The 15,836-nt window shown below is 43.4% G+C and overlaps 1 protein-coding gene across 1 annotated transcript in view; it reads left to right on the forward strand.

Annotated features, from left to right (window-relative positions):
• MERTK (MER proto-oncogene, tyrosine kinase) overlaps positions 1 to 15,836 on the forward strand; it is a 109,658-nt gene that overhangs the window by 50,998 nt on the left and 42,824 nt on the right. The window contains exons 7-8 of the mRNA XM_083175981.1: positions 9,723 to 9,909; positions 11,728 to 11,876. Coding sequence (XP_083032107.1) covers positions 9,723 to 9,909; positions 11,728 to 11,876 — 336 coding nt within the window. The remainder of the gene's footprint in view (positions 1 to 9,722; positions 9,910 to 11,727; positions 11,877 to 15,836) is intronic.

The following is a 15,836-nucleotide window of genomic DNA, read 5'->3' on the forward strand; positions in this document are numbered from 1 at the left end:
CTATGTCCCCAGCCCCTCAGGCTGCAGAATAGGCGCATGCGTACAGGGTCTATTCTGCAGCCTGTGGGGCTGGGGAGATAGAGACAGGAGGGGGGGGGTCTCCCCAACTGTCCATCCCGTCCCCACCCTGTGGGACTTTGAGTATGGGCCACCACCCTTGAACACATTATGCACCATAAGAAGAGGGCTATTTTTTCTATCGAAAAACCTGTACACCTTATGCCACACAGTATGAGCCAATATTCACATTATGACACATGGAAAAATCCAAAATTCACAAAATGCCACACAGAATGAGTTAAAAAAAAAAAGCTAAAGTTCACATCATGCAACAGAATGAGAAGACACAGGGTGAGAGGGGGTTGGTGCAGGGTGAGAGGGGTTGGTAATGAAGGGTGAGTAGGGGGTGACGAGGGGTGAGAGTAGAGTGGCAGGGTGGAAGAGGATGCAGGGAGGGAGGGGGGGACGGAGGGTGTCGTAGAATGCTGGGAGGGGAGATGCAGGGTGGCTGAGAACGAAGGGATGGAGGACTTACACAGGGTGACACAGGACGCAGAGTGTGAGGGGGCATGGTGGCACAGGATGCCGGGTAGGAGGGGGAATGCAGAGTGGCAGAGGATGCAAGCAGGGGAGTCACAAAGTGGTGGAGGATGCAGGGAGGGGAGACAGTGATTCCCATTATACATATGCCACACACTGTGATGCCCATTATACATATGCCACACAACGTGATGCCCATTATACATATGCCACAGACCATGATGCCCATTATACATATGTCACAGACCGTGATGCCCATTATACATATGCCACACACCATGATGCCCATTATACATATGCCACACACCATGATGCCCATTATACATATGCCACACACCATGATGCCAATTTTACATATACCGCACACACCAAGATACCCATTAAGGGGGTGGGGACACAAAACTTCATCCCAGGCAGCAACTTCCATGCACTGGGAGCATTGCCTGGCAACCCAAGATGCCGGGAGCGCTGCCCAGCAACCTAAGGCGCTGGGAGAGTTTCCCCACATGACGCATCACACCGGTAGTGATGTCAGACGCCGCCTGCCCACCCCAGTACCGGGAGCTCCTGCACGCACCTAAGCACTGTTATATAAGGTATGTTTGATTTGTCTTATTATACAATACAATACAATACAATACACAAAAGACATATATATACACACCACAAAAATCCCGCCCACCCTCCGGTTAACCCTGTACCTGACAGAAAGTCCGTGCATGCAGATCTCCGTCCGCCATTGAAAAAACCGGCAGTCAGCCTCACTGTTAACGCAGACACAGGCGGAAGTCGCTCTCACCTGACCTCCGCTCAGCGCCGCCCCTCTCCCAGCAGGCTTTCTCCAGAAGACGAGTCACAGGAAATGCATCACAGTTCTGATCAGAATGCAGGAGTCCGGTTACTATGGAGATGAAAAAAAATAAATATATATATATTGAGGCCACAAATTATTAATTCTGCCAGCACCAGTGCACCAGTGCACCAGTGCCTTGTTTTTACCCTCCTCCTGTGGCCGCCTGTCAGACAGTCCCCGGCTGCTGTTTATTTTGGGTCTAGGTCAACATGGCAGAAGGTCGACATGAGTCTAGGACGACAGGGGACACGGTCGACAGGTGTCTAGGTCGACGTGACTAAGGTCGACATGGTGTTTTTCACTGTTTTTTTCCCCCGAATGTCGACACAGTCGACACGGACACTGTTTTAAGTGCACCGCGTCCCGTCAAATGGCTCGCTGCGCTCGCCATGCTTTGGTCACTGTGTTTTTTATTCACCCACCACGCCCTGGTGGATGGTAGGGCATGAAATACCACCTGTCGGCACATGTCAGCTCAAAAAACTGTGAAAAACCCCATGTAGACCTAACCCATGTCGACCTAACGCATTTGTCAACCTAGACAGCTGTCGACCTTGTCCCCTGTCAAACTAGACTCATGACGACCTTCTGCCATGTTGACCTAGACACCTGTCGACCTTCTAGCATGTCGACCCAATAGTGTCGACCTAATGACTGTCGACCAATGACCTAATGACTGTCGCTGCTCTGCCGCGTATGGGAGAAGCCGGGGAGTGCCTGAGCGTGTGCTCAGACGCTGCCCGGCATTAGACTGCGCATTTGGGGGCCAAATCCCGGGATCCCGATAAATAAATAAATATATATATATATATATATATATATATAAAATATATATGAAATATATATATATATATATATATATATATACATATATATATACATATATATATATAAAGATCCACAGTATGCCGGCACTCTCCAAATGAGACACAAGCAAGGTGCCTTCCCGATGACTGCATACAACAATTCCAAGGGGTGGGCGGCAATCGAATAAGACACTCAGCCAAATGGTAAAGTAAAACTGTGTATTGCGCACCAAGCGCTTTCGGGAGTCACCCCGTCCTCAGGGTACAGATGACACAGGAGAGAAGCACTGAACAACATTACTTACCCACCTAAGTACCCCCCGTCTGTCCGTCCAGGCACTCCCTCCGCCGCCGGGTCCCGCTGTACGTCCGAACGGAAGTGCACGGACCTGCACTTCCGGGATCTCCATCCTCCACAGCCGGAAGTGACGCTCGTGCGTTCCAGCCGGGCTTGAATGCGTTCCACCTGTCCTACAGGTCCTAAGCACTTCGATGACGCAGCGGCCCCTGGTGGTTGGAGGGCAGCACAGCCTGTTAGGACAAAACAAATATACTATGAGATGAACATACATACATAAGAAATCATCTATTACAATAATGAGCAGCAGGACACAAAGCGTACCACCAGGTAGGCTCACCGCCACTCCTGGTTGGTACCTCTAGCCCTGCACCTAGCTCGTACAGTAAATCACAGACCTAACAAACAAACATACAACATACAACAGAATAATGCAAAGTGCTTCAATCATATTAAACATGGACAATACCTAAATGTTTAACTAGCATATTACATAATATATAAATGACCTGAGACAGAGCCTGCCTTAACAGGAAAAAGTAGGAAAACCTTGTCACCCAGTGGTCATACAAATAAGCTGTCTCCATGCTGTATAGGGACAGACTGCAATTTTTCTACTCCCAGCCACACTAAATTAGGCTGTTCCAATTTATTTTTTCGTTAAGTCCTCCAGGACTAGTGGTGCCCAGCCGGACAATCCACTGCGATTCTTTCAATAAGAGGGTTTTGGCTCGATCGCCACCCCTCAATGAGACAGGCACGTGGTCAATCATGAAATATCTCAGCGACTCCAGGGGGTGACCTGCCTCCCTGAAGTGCCGAGCCACTGGTTGATCTATATTACGACCCTTCAAAGCCAGATCAATGGAGGATCTATGACCTGCCATTCTTTGTTTAAATTTACACGAGGTCTGGCCCACATAGCACAGGCCACATGGGCACTTGATCATGTATACCACATGAGTAGTGTCACAAGTCAAGACAAACCTGATGTTAAACTGTTTCTCACAGTGGGGATGTTTGAATTCTTTACATGTTGTCATGAATTTACACGTGATACAGTTATGGCAGCTATAGCATCCAGCCGGTTTGACATACACATTTGGGTGTCTGCTTTTTCCTAGACCAGTGATATCTGATTTAACTAACCGGTCCCTTAGGTTCCTCCCTCTAGTAAAAGCAATAATGGGACGTTTATCCCGAAAGGTGGGGAGATCCTTATCGGTGCTAACGATAGGCCACAAGGCCTTCGTAGCCCTCTGAAGGATAGGGTGGACCGTAGAGAAATCACTGACCAAGGGGATCACGTTGGAGTTGTCTCTACTGGAGGGTTTCAATAAATCAGCCCTGTTCATCTGCAGCACATCTTGCTTGGCCTTAAGCAGCTCTTGATGTGAATAACCTCTTGTTTGAAACTTGTCCACTACACAATCTAAGCTCTCGGGCACCTTTTCCCTGTCACTGGTGATTCTGGCTGTTCGAATCATCTGCGACAGGGGTAGGCCCCTCTTCAGAGCCGGTGGGTGGTAACTTGTTGATCGCAACAATGTGTTGCGATCAGTAGGTTTGTTGAATACATGCGTGCTGATCTTACCATTTTTCAAAGAGATTTGAACATCCAAAAAATGCAAACTTTCTGGATGACAGACATATGTAAATTTTATAAATGGGCTGCTGTTGTTGACCTGGGTCATGAGCTGGACAAAACGCTCCTCTCCGCCCGTCCACAGCAGGAACACGTCATCGATGTACCTGGTGTACATCAACATGTGTCCCCTAGTGGACGGGTCAGAGAGGAATAAATCATATTCAACGGCAAACATAAAGATATTAGCATAGGAGGGTGCCACGGAAGAACCCATGGCACACCCCCTATGCTGGGCATAGAACTTTCCGTCGAACAGAAAATAATTCCGCCTCACAGTTAACTCTAAAAGGCTTAGGAATAGCTGATGATCGAACAAACCATTGTCCAGATAAAGTATATATATATATATATATATATATATATATATATATTATATATATATATATATAGTATATATATATATATATATATATATATATAGAGATAAATATAAATTCTTCCAGTGCCACATCACTAATAGCTTGTTTTTAACCTGGGACCTGGCTGCTCCTCCACTGCGTGCGCTGGGTACTGTGCTGCTAGCTGCTGCCGCCTGCCGCTGCCGCCTATCGGATCCAGCCCAGCAGCAATCCTGCGCGCTGCTGGGATGGCTGGATCACGTGGGCAGAGCCAGAGCAGGAAGCCTGGCTCTGTCTAGACCGCGGGAGTAGCTGCGTGCGCGCGCGCATGCGCACCAGCCCTCCCGCGGCCATTTTGACTGTGGAACACTATGAGGCCGGCCGCGGCCATCTTTAAACAGGGCAAAATGCACGGAGATGCCGCGGCCGGCCCTGTTAAGGAGGCAGGGCAGCCCTTTACCCTAAAAATATGCCGGCCCACCGGGAAACAGCCCGGTTTCCCGGTGGGCCAATCCGCCCCTGGTACATTCTATATGTCGGTATTTTGACCTAGTTGGGATTTTAAATGTCGGGATTTTGTCCTTGTCGGGATTTTAAATGTCGGGATTTTGTCCTTGTCGGGATTTTAAATGTCGGGATTTTGTCCTTGTCGGTATTTTGACCCATTCGGAATTTTGACCCTGTCGGGATTTTGACCGTCGGGATTTCATACCGAATCCATTCATGACATCAGAGTGCGGGCATTCATAAAGATGGAGTCATCTCCATAAGATAGATAGTCCCTAAACATTGTAACAGGTCCTCGTGGGAAATGTATAAAAACAACTTTACTAAGTTCTGTACCGATTTCAGTCCTGACTAATAACGGAAATTCATTTCATAAATGAAGTTACAGGATGGCATTTATAAGCAGACAATAAAATGACTCATTTCTGAGGAATATACACAATGGCCAGTGCTTTTATAGGTGACATATTTTATATAGCTATGTGGTATGGGAGATAAACGCTATATACTGTATAAGGGTTAACTTTTCTATCACCTAAAGTGAAAATGAAAAGTCTGAGCACAGCTATTATTGCTCTGCTTTTGTTCTAGTGTAGTTCAGGAAGTTGGATAAAAGAAGTTGTTTCCTGCATTAGCTGCTGGTGACAGGAAAGGGAGTAGTCCCTCATGTGGAATTTGGGTACCACATTAGACTCTCAAAGTCACTGTACTGTATCTGATTGTAAGCCCCATTTTAGTAAATTTCCCCGATAATCTGTCTGTTGGCTTGACAAATGTATCACTGTCATTTTATTATCAACATTATATTTTCTTTAAATAGTGCCACAAGGATTTAACCATACTGTTCATAAAAGTGAAACTTACAACCTACTGTACATATACATACCTCCCAACATTTGACCTTATAGATATGGGATAGGGGTGTGGCCTAGTGAAAAGGGGCATGGCATGTACTCCAGCGCTGCCACGAGGCCACGTCACCATTTCCCGCTGCTGTGGGGCCATGTCCAGCAGCTCCGTGAGCTGCTGGCCAGCCCCCAGCCCCTCTGGCTACAAGAATAGACTTTGTGTGCAGCGTCTATTCAGGGACGCCGGGGGGACTCCCAACTGCATTCCCCCCACCGCGGGACACTGCTGGCCGCGGGAGGGACACGGGAACATCCTTAAATATCTGAAATAGACGTCCTCGGTGAGTTAGAAGTTAATGAGTCACTGAATATGTCAAACCAGGTTGTGTAGTTATCAAATACATCTGAAAACACCTATTTTCTTGGCCCTCCGGGTATAGATGATTTAAATCTAAAAAAAAAAATCTCAATTAAAAATAAATAAGAATCTAGTCCTTCGTTTTCAAATCCATTCCTGATGTATCCTTAACAGGTAATGTTTTCTGGATTTCTGTCTGTAGAAACAGGTGGTAAAATTACTGACCAAGGAAAAAAAAGAATGAAATCATCTGTACATAATTCTAGAATACTGAAAACGGGAAATGTTAGTGATATTTGAGGAATAGCGTTAACCACTAAGTTGTTATTAAAAGTGAAACTTACAATCTACTGTACATATACATACCTCCCAACATTTGACCTCATAGACATGGGATAGGGGTGTGGCCTAGTGAAAAGGGGCGTGGCATGTACTCCAGCACTGCCACGAGGCCACGTCCCCGTTTCCCGCTGCTGTGGGGCCATGTCCAGCAGCTCCGTGAGCTGCTGGCCAGCCCCTCTGGCTACAAGAATAGACTCTGTGTGCAGCGTCTATTAAGGGACGCCGGGGGGTCGGCGGGGGGGTGTCCTGCATCCCCCCCCCCCACTGCGGGACACTGCTGGCCGCGAGAGGGACACGGGTACATCCTTAAAAAAATAAGCGGTACAGTAGGGAGGTATGCATATATACATTGTTACAGTACTCAGATTACATACAGTACTTACAGTAAAGGACTAGAGGACCCTAGGGTTATTTTAGGATAATTGAGCAACAAATGACTACTCCCATGGATTCTATGTCAGAAAAACCTATAGTATGTATAAAAACATGTTTTCTTTACCTGTGTGCTGTTCTTAGGAGACGAGGTGGTGGCTCAATACTCGCACTCTATCTATCTATCTATCTATCTATCTATCTATCTATCTCTCTCTCTCTCTCTCTCTCTCTCTTGCTCACTCTCTCTCTTAATTTCTACATATATACTGTATATACATTTTCATTTGTTTTCACTCATTTTAGACATTATACTCTGGTCGCTCAAGATAAGCTGCGTCCTCCTATATTCATATGCCTTTCTTATATCATTTTGCCACTCCTGCACTAAAAACAGGTTATTGTGACAGGGTTCATGAACTTTTGTTCTTTATAAAAATAAAGAGCTATAAATATCATGGAAACTACTAGATAGTACAATAAATCTTGGAGGCATACTTGTATTGTAAATGTTTCTTTAACAGAAAAGCTGTACTGGTGCATTTTTTGTTTTATATTATACCTGTAAAGAGACATTTCCCAACACTAACTACAATGGATAATGGCCCTTATTCTGATCTGATCGCAGTACAAATGTGTTCTCAAAATGGGCAAAACCATGTGTACTGCAGGTGGGGCAGATGTAACATGTATAGAGAGAGTTAGATTTGTGTGAGTTATTTTGTTTCTGTGCAGGGTAAATACTGACTGCATCATTTTTTACACTGCAATTTATATTTCAGTTTCAACATACCCCACCCAAATTTAACTCTCTCTGCACATGTTACATCTGCCCCACCTGCAGTGCACATGGTTTTGCTCATTTTGAGCACATTTGTACTGCGATCAGATCTAAATAAGGGCCAATGTGTGGTTTTACTTCCTTAAGTCTATTCACACAGCACAGGTCACTGCAATGCACCTGCTGCACCAATGCTAGTTTTGCATAGGGCGTAATTCATGTTTGTGCACAATGCCTGTGCCCATGCAATTGAGTGATTATTGCTAGCACTGCACTGTGCCCATGCCAATGTACATTTGCAAAGCCACCCACTCCCAGTGAGAATTTAACAATGATTAATTGAGAGGAAGGGACAGTTTGGAGGAGGACAAAGTGTGGCAGCAAAGGCGTATAACTGCCATTTTCAAACTTCAGCTGCGATGATAAGAAACACTGCGCCATAGCTGCTACTCCTGCGCCCAGTCTGCATGACCATAGACTCACTCTGGAAGTCCATGTTACTAGTTATTGTGTCAATGCTGACAACTTTTGGAATGGCAAATTATTTTCTGGGCGGCAGCTTCACTTGTGAAGATTAGCAAGTCTGTAGTTTGAACATCGCAATTGCATAGGCGGTTCTGTGCAAAGGCGGGATGCACTAAACCTCATTGGCGCATCCCACCATGCATCAGGCATCCCATTTATGCTAATTGCATATGCACTAACCTGTAAAATACAGCCCTTCCGATAATAGCTTTCCTTTGCAATACTCGTTCATTATTGGACTTCCGGGTCTGTGATTCGGGAGTCCCTCTGCATACAGACAGAGTGACCCCGGCGGCTGCAGGACATGCTGGTAGGTATTCGTGTCAGATCATCATCCCTCAACCAGCGCTGTGTAGAGAAGCCCATAGAATGCAATCAAAAAAGATTGGTTGCACAGGCCAATAAATTAAAACAATCTAAAGGTTGCATTTACATGGTGCGATTTGAGCTTCTGATTTTGACTATTTAGCAAAAAATCTGAAGAAAAGTTAGTACAAATCGCACAGTGTGTATACAGCTTGTGTTGCTGATGTGCGGTCCCATGGGATCGTTATTGCAAGAAAAAATAGACTGTGCATGTGAGCCAATTTTGACTATATTGTATACAGTCTAGTGTAGTCAAAATCATCCATAGTCAAAATCTCAAGTATATATAGTCAGTATTGTATTATTCTGGGCTCCGGGAAGTTCAATAGAAATCGCATTGTCAAAATTGGCCGTCAAAAGCGCCATAACTGGGGAAAATACCAATATATGTTCTTAGAAATGAATTGCTAGTATGGCTATATTTTTACTGCCAGAAACTGTTCATCATATTAGCATTAGTATTATTACTACAGGTTGAGTATCCCTTATCCAAAATGCTGGTGACCAGAAGAATTTTGGATAATGGATTATTCGGTATTTCAGAATATTTTTTATATTTCAATGATGTATTCATAGATATCTTGCGTTTATGTTGTACAAACACATGAAATACACACAAATATATTTTATTTGTGCATAAAGCAAGGTTTCAAAACATGACACAAAATTTGTGTACTATCTCAGGCACTGAATTTGAATGCTAAGCAATCTTTTTCTTGTACCTATTTAGTGCCTGTTACATATCATGCCCCCAGTAGTGCCAGTTACAGTACATATCATGTCATCAGGAGTGCTTGTTACATATCATGCCCCCAGTAGTGCTGGTACAGATATTCCCAGTATGTTTTTAGCAAGACATTTTTTTTTTTCACTTTATGCAATGTATGGTTTTCAGAATAATTTGGATAATGGATATTTGGATAGGATACTCAAGATATATTATATAATCCATATGTTAGAACTGTCATAAGTGATTTTCAGGGGTTCATGTAAGGTTCATAACTCACAATGGTAGTCTAAATCATAAGACCATTAGAGCAATGTTTCACTGGTAATTATTAGTGTGTGACTACTATTAGAAGGATCTTATAGTGAGTGTGGGAAACAGCCAATCAAATGTATTGTACTTTGTCATTACAGGTGAATGAAACCACAGAGTGGAACGACAATTCCTCGATGACATATAGTAGCACTGCAGTGCCGCCTTACAATTATCTAATTAGTCAGCTGAAGCCATTTACTGAATACAGTGTCAGAGTTTCCTGCATGAATGAAGTGGGATGGTCTTCGGCAAGCTCGTGGATTGTGGCCAAAACAACAGAAGGAGGTAAGAACCGTCCAGTGCACGGTCAGTTCATAATTGTTTTCCATTAGCGTTGCCAAAAGTATCTGCAAGTAATGTTTTGTAATCCAGTAGAACTTACTTAAAAAAACAAAAACATAACAATTATCTAAACACAATACATGCACAAGCACTATTTTTGATTTTCCAGTACAATCCCAGTTTGGCTAGTAGGTGATTTTAATACAGAAATTGTAGTTACTAAATTTATTTTAGAAAACTTATGTTAGATCAGGTGCTCTCAAGTCCAGTTCTCAAGTACCACTACAGGTCAGTGGCGTAACTATAGCACCGCAGCCCCCGCGGTCGCGGGGGGGCGCTGTGCATGTGGGGGCTCCGGGGGGCTGCGGTACTATAGTCATGCCGCCGCCCCCCATCCCCCGCAGGCTTACCTGTCTGCGCGCAGTGCGCGTCCCGACTCCCCTCCTGGCTTCAATCAATTCTATGGAGATGGACCACGATAAAATGGCCGCCCTATAAAGCAGACAGTTCTCTGAAACTGTCTGCGGTATGGGGACGGCCATTTTATCGTGGTCCGTCTCCATAGAATTAATTGAAGCCAGGAGGGGAGCCGGGACGCGCAGACAGGTAAGCCTGCGGCAATGGGCAGGGGCACGGGCGGCAGGGGGGCGCCCCCCCCCATTAACTGCGGGGGGCGCCCCAAACCAAGCTACGCCACTGCAACAGGTTCATGTTTTTTCGATTTGTTTAATCAGTGACTTCATCTATAGGAATGGGTCAGGAATGATCCCACCTGCTTGCTCAGATGAAATCTGCAAAACATGATCTGTTGTGAAACCATGGTTGGATTTCGAGTACCACTGTTTTAGAACACCTGATAAACATCAGATAACATCAAGATAAAGGATGCTGTCTGCAATAGATGCCTATAAATATTTTATATTATATCTTTATTATAATATTTAGAATTGACAATAAAGATTGTTATGACTATTAGCTATTGCGCAAGGACACATCAAAAGGACACAATGCAAAGTGTATAGATATATAGATATATAGATATATAGCTATATAGCTATCTTCAAGGAAAGGGATGCTAAGCTAACAGAGCCAACTGTAGTGTTTTCATAATTTTCCCAAATTTCATATGCTTCAAATTAATGCTTATTTGAAGATTTTGTGGCTCTCCAGCTGTGGTGAAACTACAAGTCCCAGCATGCAAAGTTTTGCTATTAGGGAATGCTAAAACTGTGGCAAGGCATGCTGGGATGTGTAGTTTCACCACAGCTGGAGAGCCACAAGTTGGCCAGGCCTGGTATAGCAATTTGTTTTGCATCTCACCAGAAGGCTAAGTGCGAGGCAAGGAAACATATGATTGAATGAGAATATTCACTTTATTCATATTACAATACACAGGATTTTTCCTTACATTTTCTATTTACAGTCCATTTATATTCTGTGCTTATGGATGATCAGGGAGTTTTAAATGTTAATACATATTTGGGCACTACTAACTTCATCAGCTGTACTAGTTAGTACATGATACAGTATATTAGCCTTAATTTCAATGAAGACTGTAGTTTTATTATGAATAATGCCAAAACATCATACACAATCTCTGATGTGTTCATTCGCTTTATATCAAGTATCGCAGCAATGCTTGTTAGACCAGGTTTTCATGATATCTTTAAGAGCACAAATAAATGAATAAAAATATAAGCAGAGCTTGATCTTGAGAATCTCTTAATGAAGTATAGCACAGGTCTCAGTTCTTTCATAAACTAATTATGAAATTGAGTTTCTTTACTGGTTGCACTATTAATTATGACAATTTCTTTTTAGCCCCATCTACTGCTCCTCAGAACATCACAGTAGTATCAAATGGTTCAAATGCATTGAAGGTCACATGGACTGAGCCTTCTCTAAGTGTTGTGAATGGAGCTCTTCTGGGTTATAAAATAAAACACACATGGAAAGTCTACGGAAGCCCAGTAAGTCCAATATGCAAAGCATGGAATATTAAGTATTTGCTAATACATGGCGGAATCCTTACTTATTGCATTATTTTACTGCTATTAGGGTTTGCCTTTGACCATCGATGATTCGAAAACATTGATGGATTATGGTCGATGTAAAATAGTTTTGCCTTTGATAGGAGAGAACCAGGTGGTTTCCCTCCTTTGATGTCAAGCATAAATGATAACTCTTTTTTTTCACACGTGGGATGGGACATGGAGCATAGCTCTGCCCCTGACACCTGTGAAGCCCCGCCCCCATGTTTTGATTGGCCCAAAGGCATAATATGCCTCTATTGATGGTCAGTTGCACTATTGAAATCAATGGCAACAGCAATCATGGCCATCCCTAGCTGCTATTAGAAAGAATAATACTGTATAAACATATTTAGTAGTAGTAATTATTAGTAACAAAGTGTTTTTGTTTTGCTAATGGTGAATACTGTAAGTAATAAGCACTGTTGGTTGTAATTTAAATATATTATTTTATATTTCTTCTCAAAGACTTTTCTTCTCACAATAGTTGTCTGGTGCACACTATATTCCTTTATAGCCAGTATAAGGAACTTAAGTATAGTTCATATACTGTGAAACTAGGGGAGGTACCACTATCATAAACATACCAGGTCAAAGAAAGGGGAAGTGTTATTATGGGGTATTGCACTTTAAGAATTTAAAGTATAACTTTATTATTGTAATTATCATTAGCCACTTGCCCGGCATAGTCTCATGTGATGCGGCCGGGGGCAGAAGTACGTTACCGGGCCAGGTCGCATCTCCCCTGGCTCCTCAGATACCCTAGAGGTATGCGGCTGTAGACAGTGATGAGGCCTGACTTCTTATTCTTATTTCCAGTGTGTGTCCATTTGTTCATTGAGTATTTTGCAACACCGCAACCATGTCATGACTTGTGACCAGAGGAAAGCTGATGTTTCAGCTGGTGACTAAGTGACTTTTTGCTTCCGTTTAACACTCAGAATAGCTGGCCTGGCATTTCCCTAACACTAATCAGCAAAAACAAAATTTGTGGTTAACCATCAGTATTAATGTTATTGTCTTTGTTCCAGTATTATAGCAAAAGAGGGATTGTTGTTGTTTGATGCCTTGCTCCTCATGATCTGATTTATTGCGTAACAGAGGAACCAGGGATATTGACATTTAGGGGCATATTTAAATAAAAAATCTATAGTCTTAGCTTTGTTAACTCTGTTTCCTTGTCATACTCTTTGGATGGTCTTCATTTGAATCCTTTGGTGTGTACTCAGTGGTCTAGAACATTCCACTCTATTATTCTCTATTGTGCACCCTGGCTCCACCTGGCTGAGAACCTTATAAGTATGAAGTATATACAAGATGCTGTCAAAGCTTAACACCATATTTCATTTGTCACCAAACTCCTCTTGGAGGCATTGTGGTAATGAGGGTACCTTTTTCCATTCCTAGTGTTCTTGCCCAGTTATTGAGTCATATAACCATTCATGTGGACTCTCATTCGGGAACTTGGCCCAAAGCATGGCAGTCAAAGTGAGCCATGCAAGGGGATGCAGTACAATAATTGCAGAAAAACGTGCTCAAGTAATTACATTGAAACAAAAAAAAAAAAACACGTGAAAACTCATGTGTCAACTTTTCATCGTAAAAGCAAATCCTAAAATATACTGGTAGGTTAACTGGCGTCCAACAAATTGAACCCTAGAATAAATGTGTGTGCATGAACATGAGGTAGGGGATATAGATGGTAAGCTCCACTGGAGCAGGCACTGATGTAAATGGTGACATATTCTCTCCATAAAGCTATGCAGAATATGTGTGCGCTACATAAATAACTGGTTATAGTAAAAAATAATATTAATTAGCTGTCCAGGCTAAACAAAAGTGGTGAATTGGTAAAAAATAAAAGCATTGTTTTAAACTGTCATATTGAAAATTGTCATCACAATTTTTTTTTGCAACTTTATTTAGAATATATAATATAGAATGACTCTGCTTATGTAAATCTTCATATTTTTTTCAAAATTTCTCTTTTTTTTGTTACAAAATATTTTTATTAACCCCTTCCCGACATTTGACGTACATTTACGTCATGGTCGGGATGTACTTCCCGACACATGGCATAAATGTACGTCATGCCATTAAACTGTCACCGCGTCTATAGACGCGGTGACAGAGGGACGATGTCCCTGACAGCAGACATCTTCCCTCATTGCCCAGGGGGGGGCATTGATGCCCCCCCCCCCATCGGCGATCGCTGTGATTGGCTGTTCAAATGTGAACAGCCAATTACAGCGTTTTCTGTGTACCGGCGAATAACGTCACTCGGTGACACAGGGATCGGTGGTGATTGGTGCTGTTAAGTACAGCACCAATCACCAGCGGGTGTAAGGGTGTCACTGGTGGTCACCCCACCTGCCCCCAAAGGCTGTGATTGGTCCGTCGGACCGACGGACCAATCACAGCCAATACACCACATAGAAAATACCGGAGACAGCCCTGCAGCCGCCATTCCGGTCAGGAACAGCGTGCAGAGCGGTCTCCGTGCCCATCTGTGCCCTTATACTGACCTGATCAGCGTTGTGGTGTGGTGGCATCCGTGCTGCCAGCTGCTGCTGCTGCTTCCTGGTTGCTGTTACTTCCTGGTACTTGAGCTGCTGCTGCTGCAGCATCATTGTGTCAGAGAATAATATTGTGTGATATAATTTTGTCTCTGCTGCCCCCTGCTGCCCCCCTTTTGTGCTGATCAGTATAAATTAACTGATCAGCAAGTTTTTTTGGGGTGCAGGGTTTTTTTTTTAAATATACCCTGTCAGGTTGCACAAAAAGTTGTGTGCCTGCTGCCCCTCACTGCTAATCAGTGTTGCATCACTGATCAGCAGTTTTTTTTTTTTTTAGGGTGCTGTGGGTTTTTTTTTTTTATTTCTTTTACACCCACGGTGATTTTGTGGGTGTCCTGTGGCCGCTGAACGCTGATCAGTGACGTACATCACTGATCAGCATTTTTGGCACAGGGTTGAGCTAATTTTTTTTTTTGGATCAAATTCCTGTTGCGTTTGACTCATCAGCAGTTTTTTTTAATTTTTTTTTTTTGGAGGGTGCTGTGGGTTTTTTTTTTTATTTTTTTTTACACCCACGGTGCTTTTGTGGGTGTCCTGTGCCCGCTGAGCGCTGATCAGTGACGGACATTACTGACCAACATCTGTGCTCAATTTTTGGCGCAGGAGCTTTTTTTTTTTTACACGTGTTAAAGCACTACATACACACTACATACCCCCCGTGTTGAAATAAAGTTTGTACCCCCCCCTACACTATACACGTGTTGAAACAATACACTTAAAAATAATAAAAAAATGTCCCAATCATCGCAAAGACTGTTTTCAGCGGAGGAGGCATATGCCCTTATTGCCTCTGACACTGACACAGCCAGTAATGCAAGTGATGAATTTGCATTCGCCTTAAGCTCCTCTTCCTCCTCTAGTGATGAGGGACCCCCTCAAAGACGCCCCCATAGAGCAGCTGAGACCCCCCACCACCAGACAATTTTGAGCCCCAGGTTCCTGAGTTTTTGGCCAACCCAGGAATCCAATTTGATACTACAGGCCTCAAAGAAATTGACTTTTTCAAAGTTTTTTTCTCTGATGATTTTATAAATTTAATGGTGGACCAAAGTAATTTATATGCCCAGCAGTTTATTGCTCAAAACCCCACGTCATCATTTGCTAGGTGGACCCCTGTAGATGCAGTAGAGATGATGACGTTTTGGGGTCTGGTGTTACATATGGGCATAGTTAAAAAGCCAGAAATTAGACAATATTGGAGTACAGATGTTCTGTACAGCACCCCACTTCATCGTATGGCCATGACCCGGACTCGTTTTGAGACGATCCTTAAATTTTTGCATTACAACGATAATGCACAGTGCCCACCCAGAGATGATCCCAC

Source organism: Crinia signifera, chromosome 3, assembly GCF_055691185.1.
Source record: "Crinia signifera chromosome 3, ASM5569118v1, whole genome shotgun sequence".
NCBI lineage: Eukaryota > Metazoa > Chordata > Amphibia > Anura > Myobatrachidae > Crinia > Crinia signifera.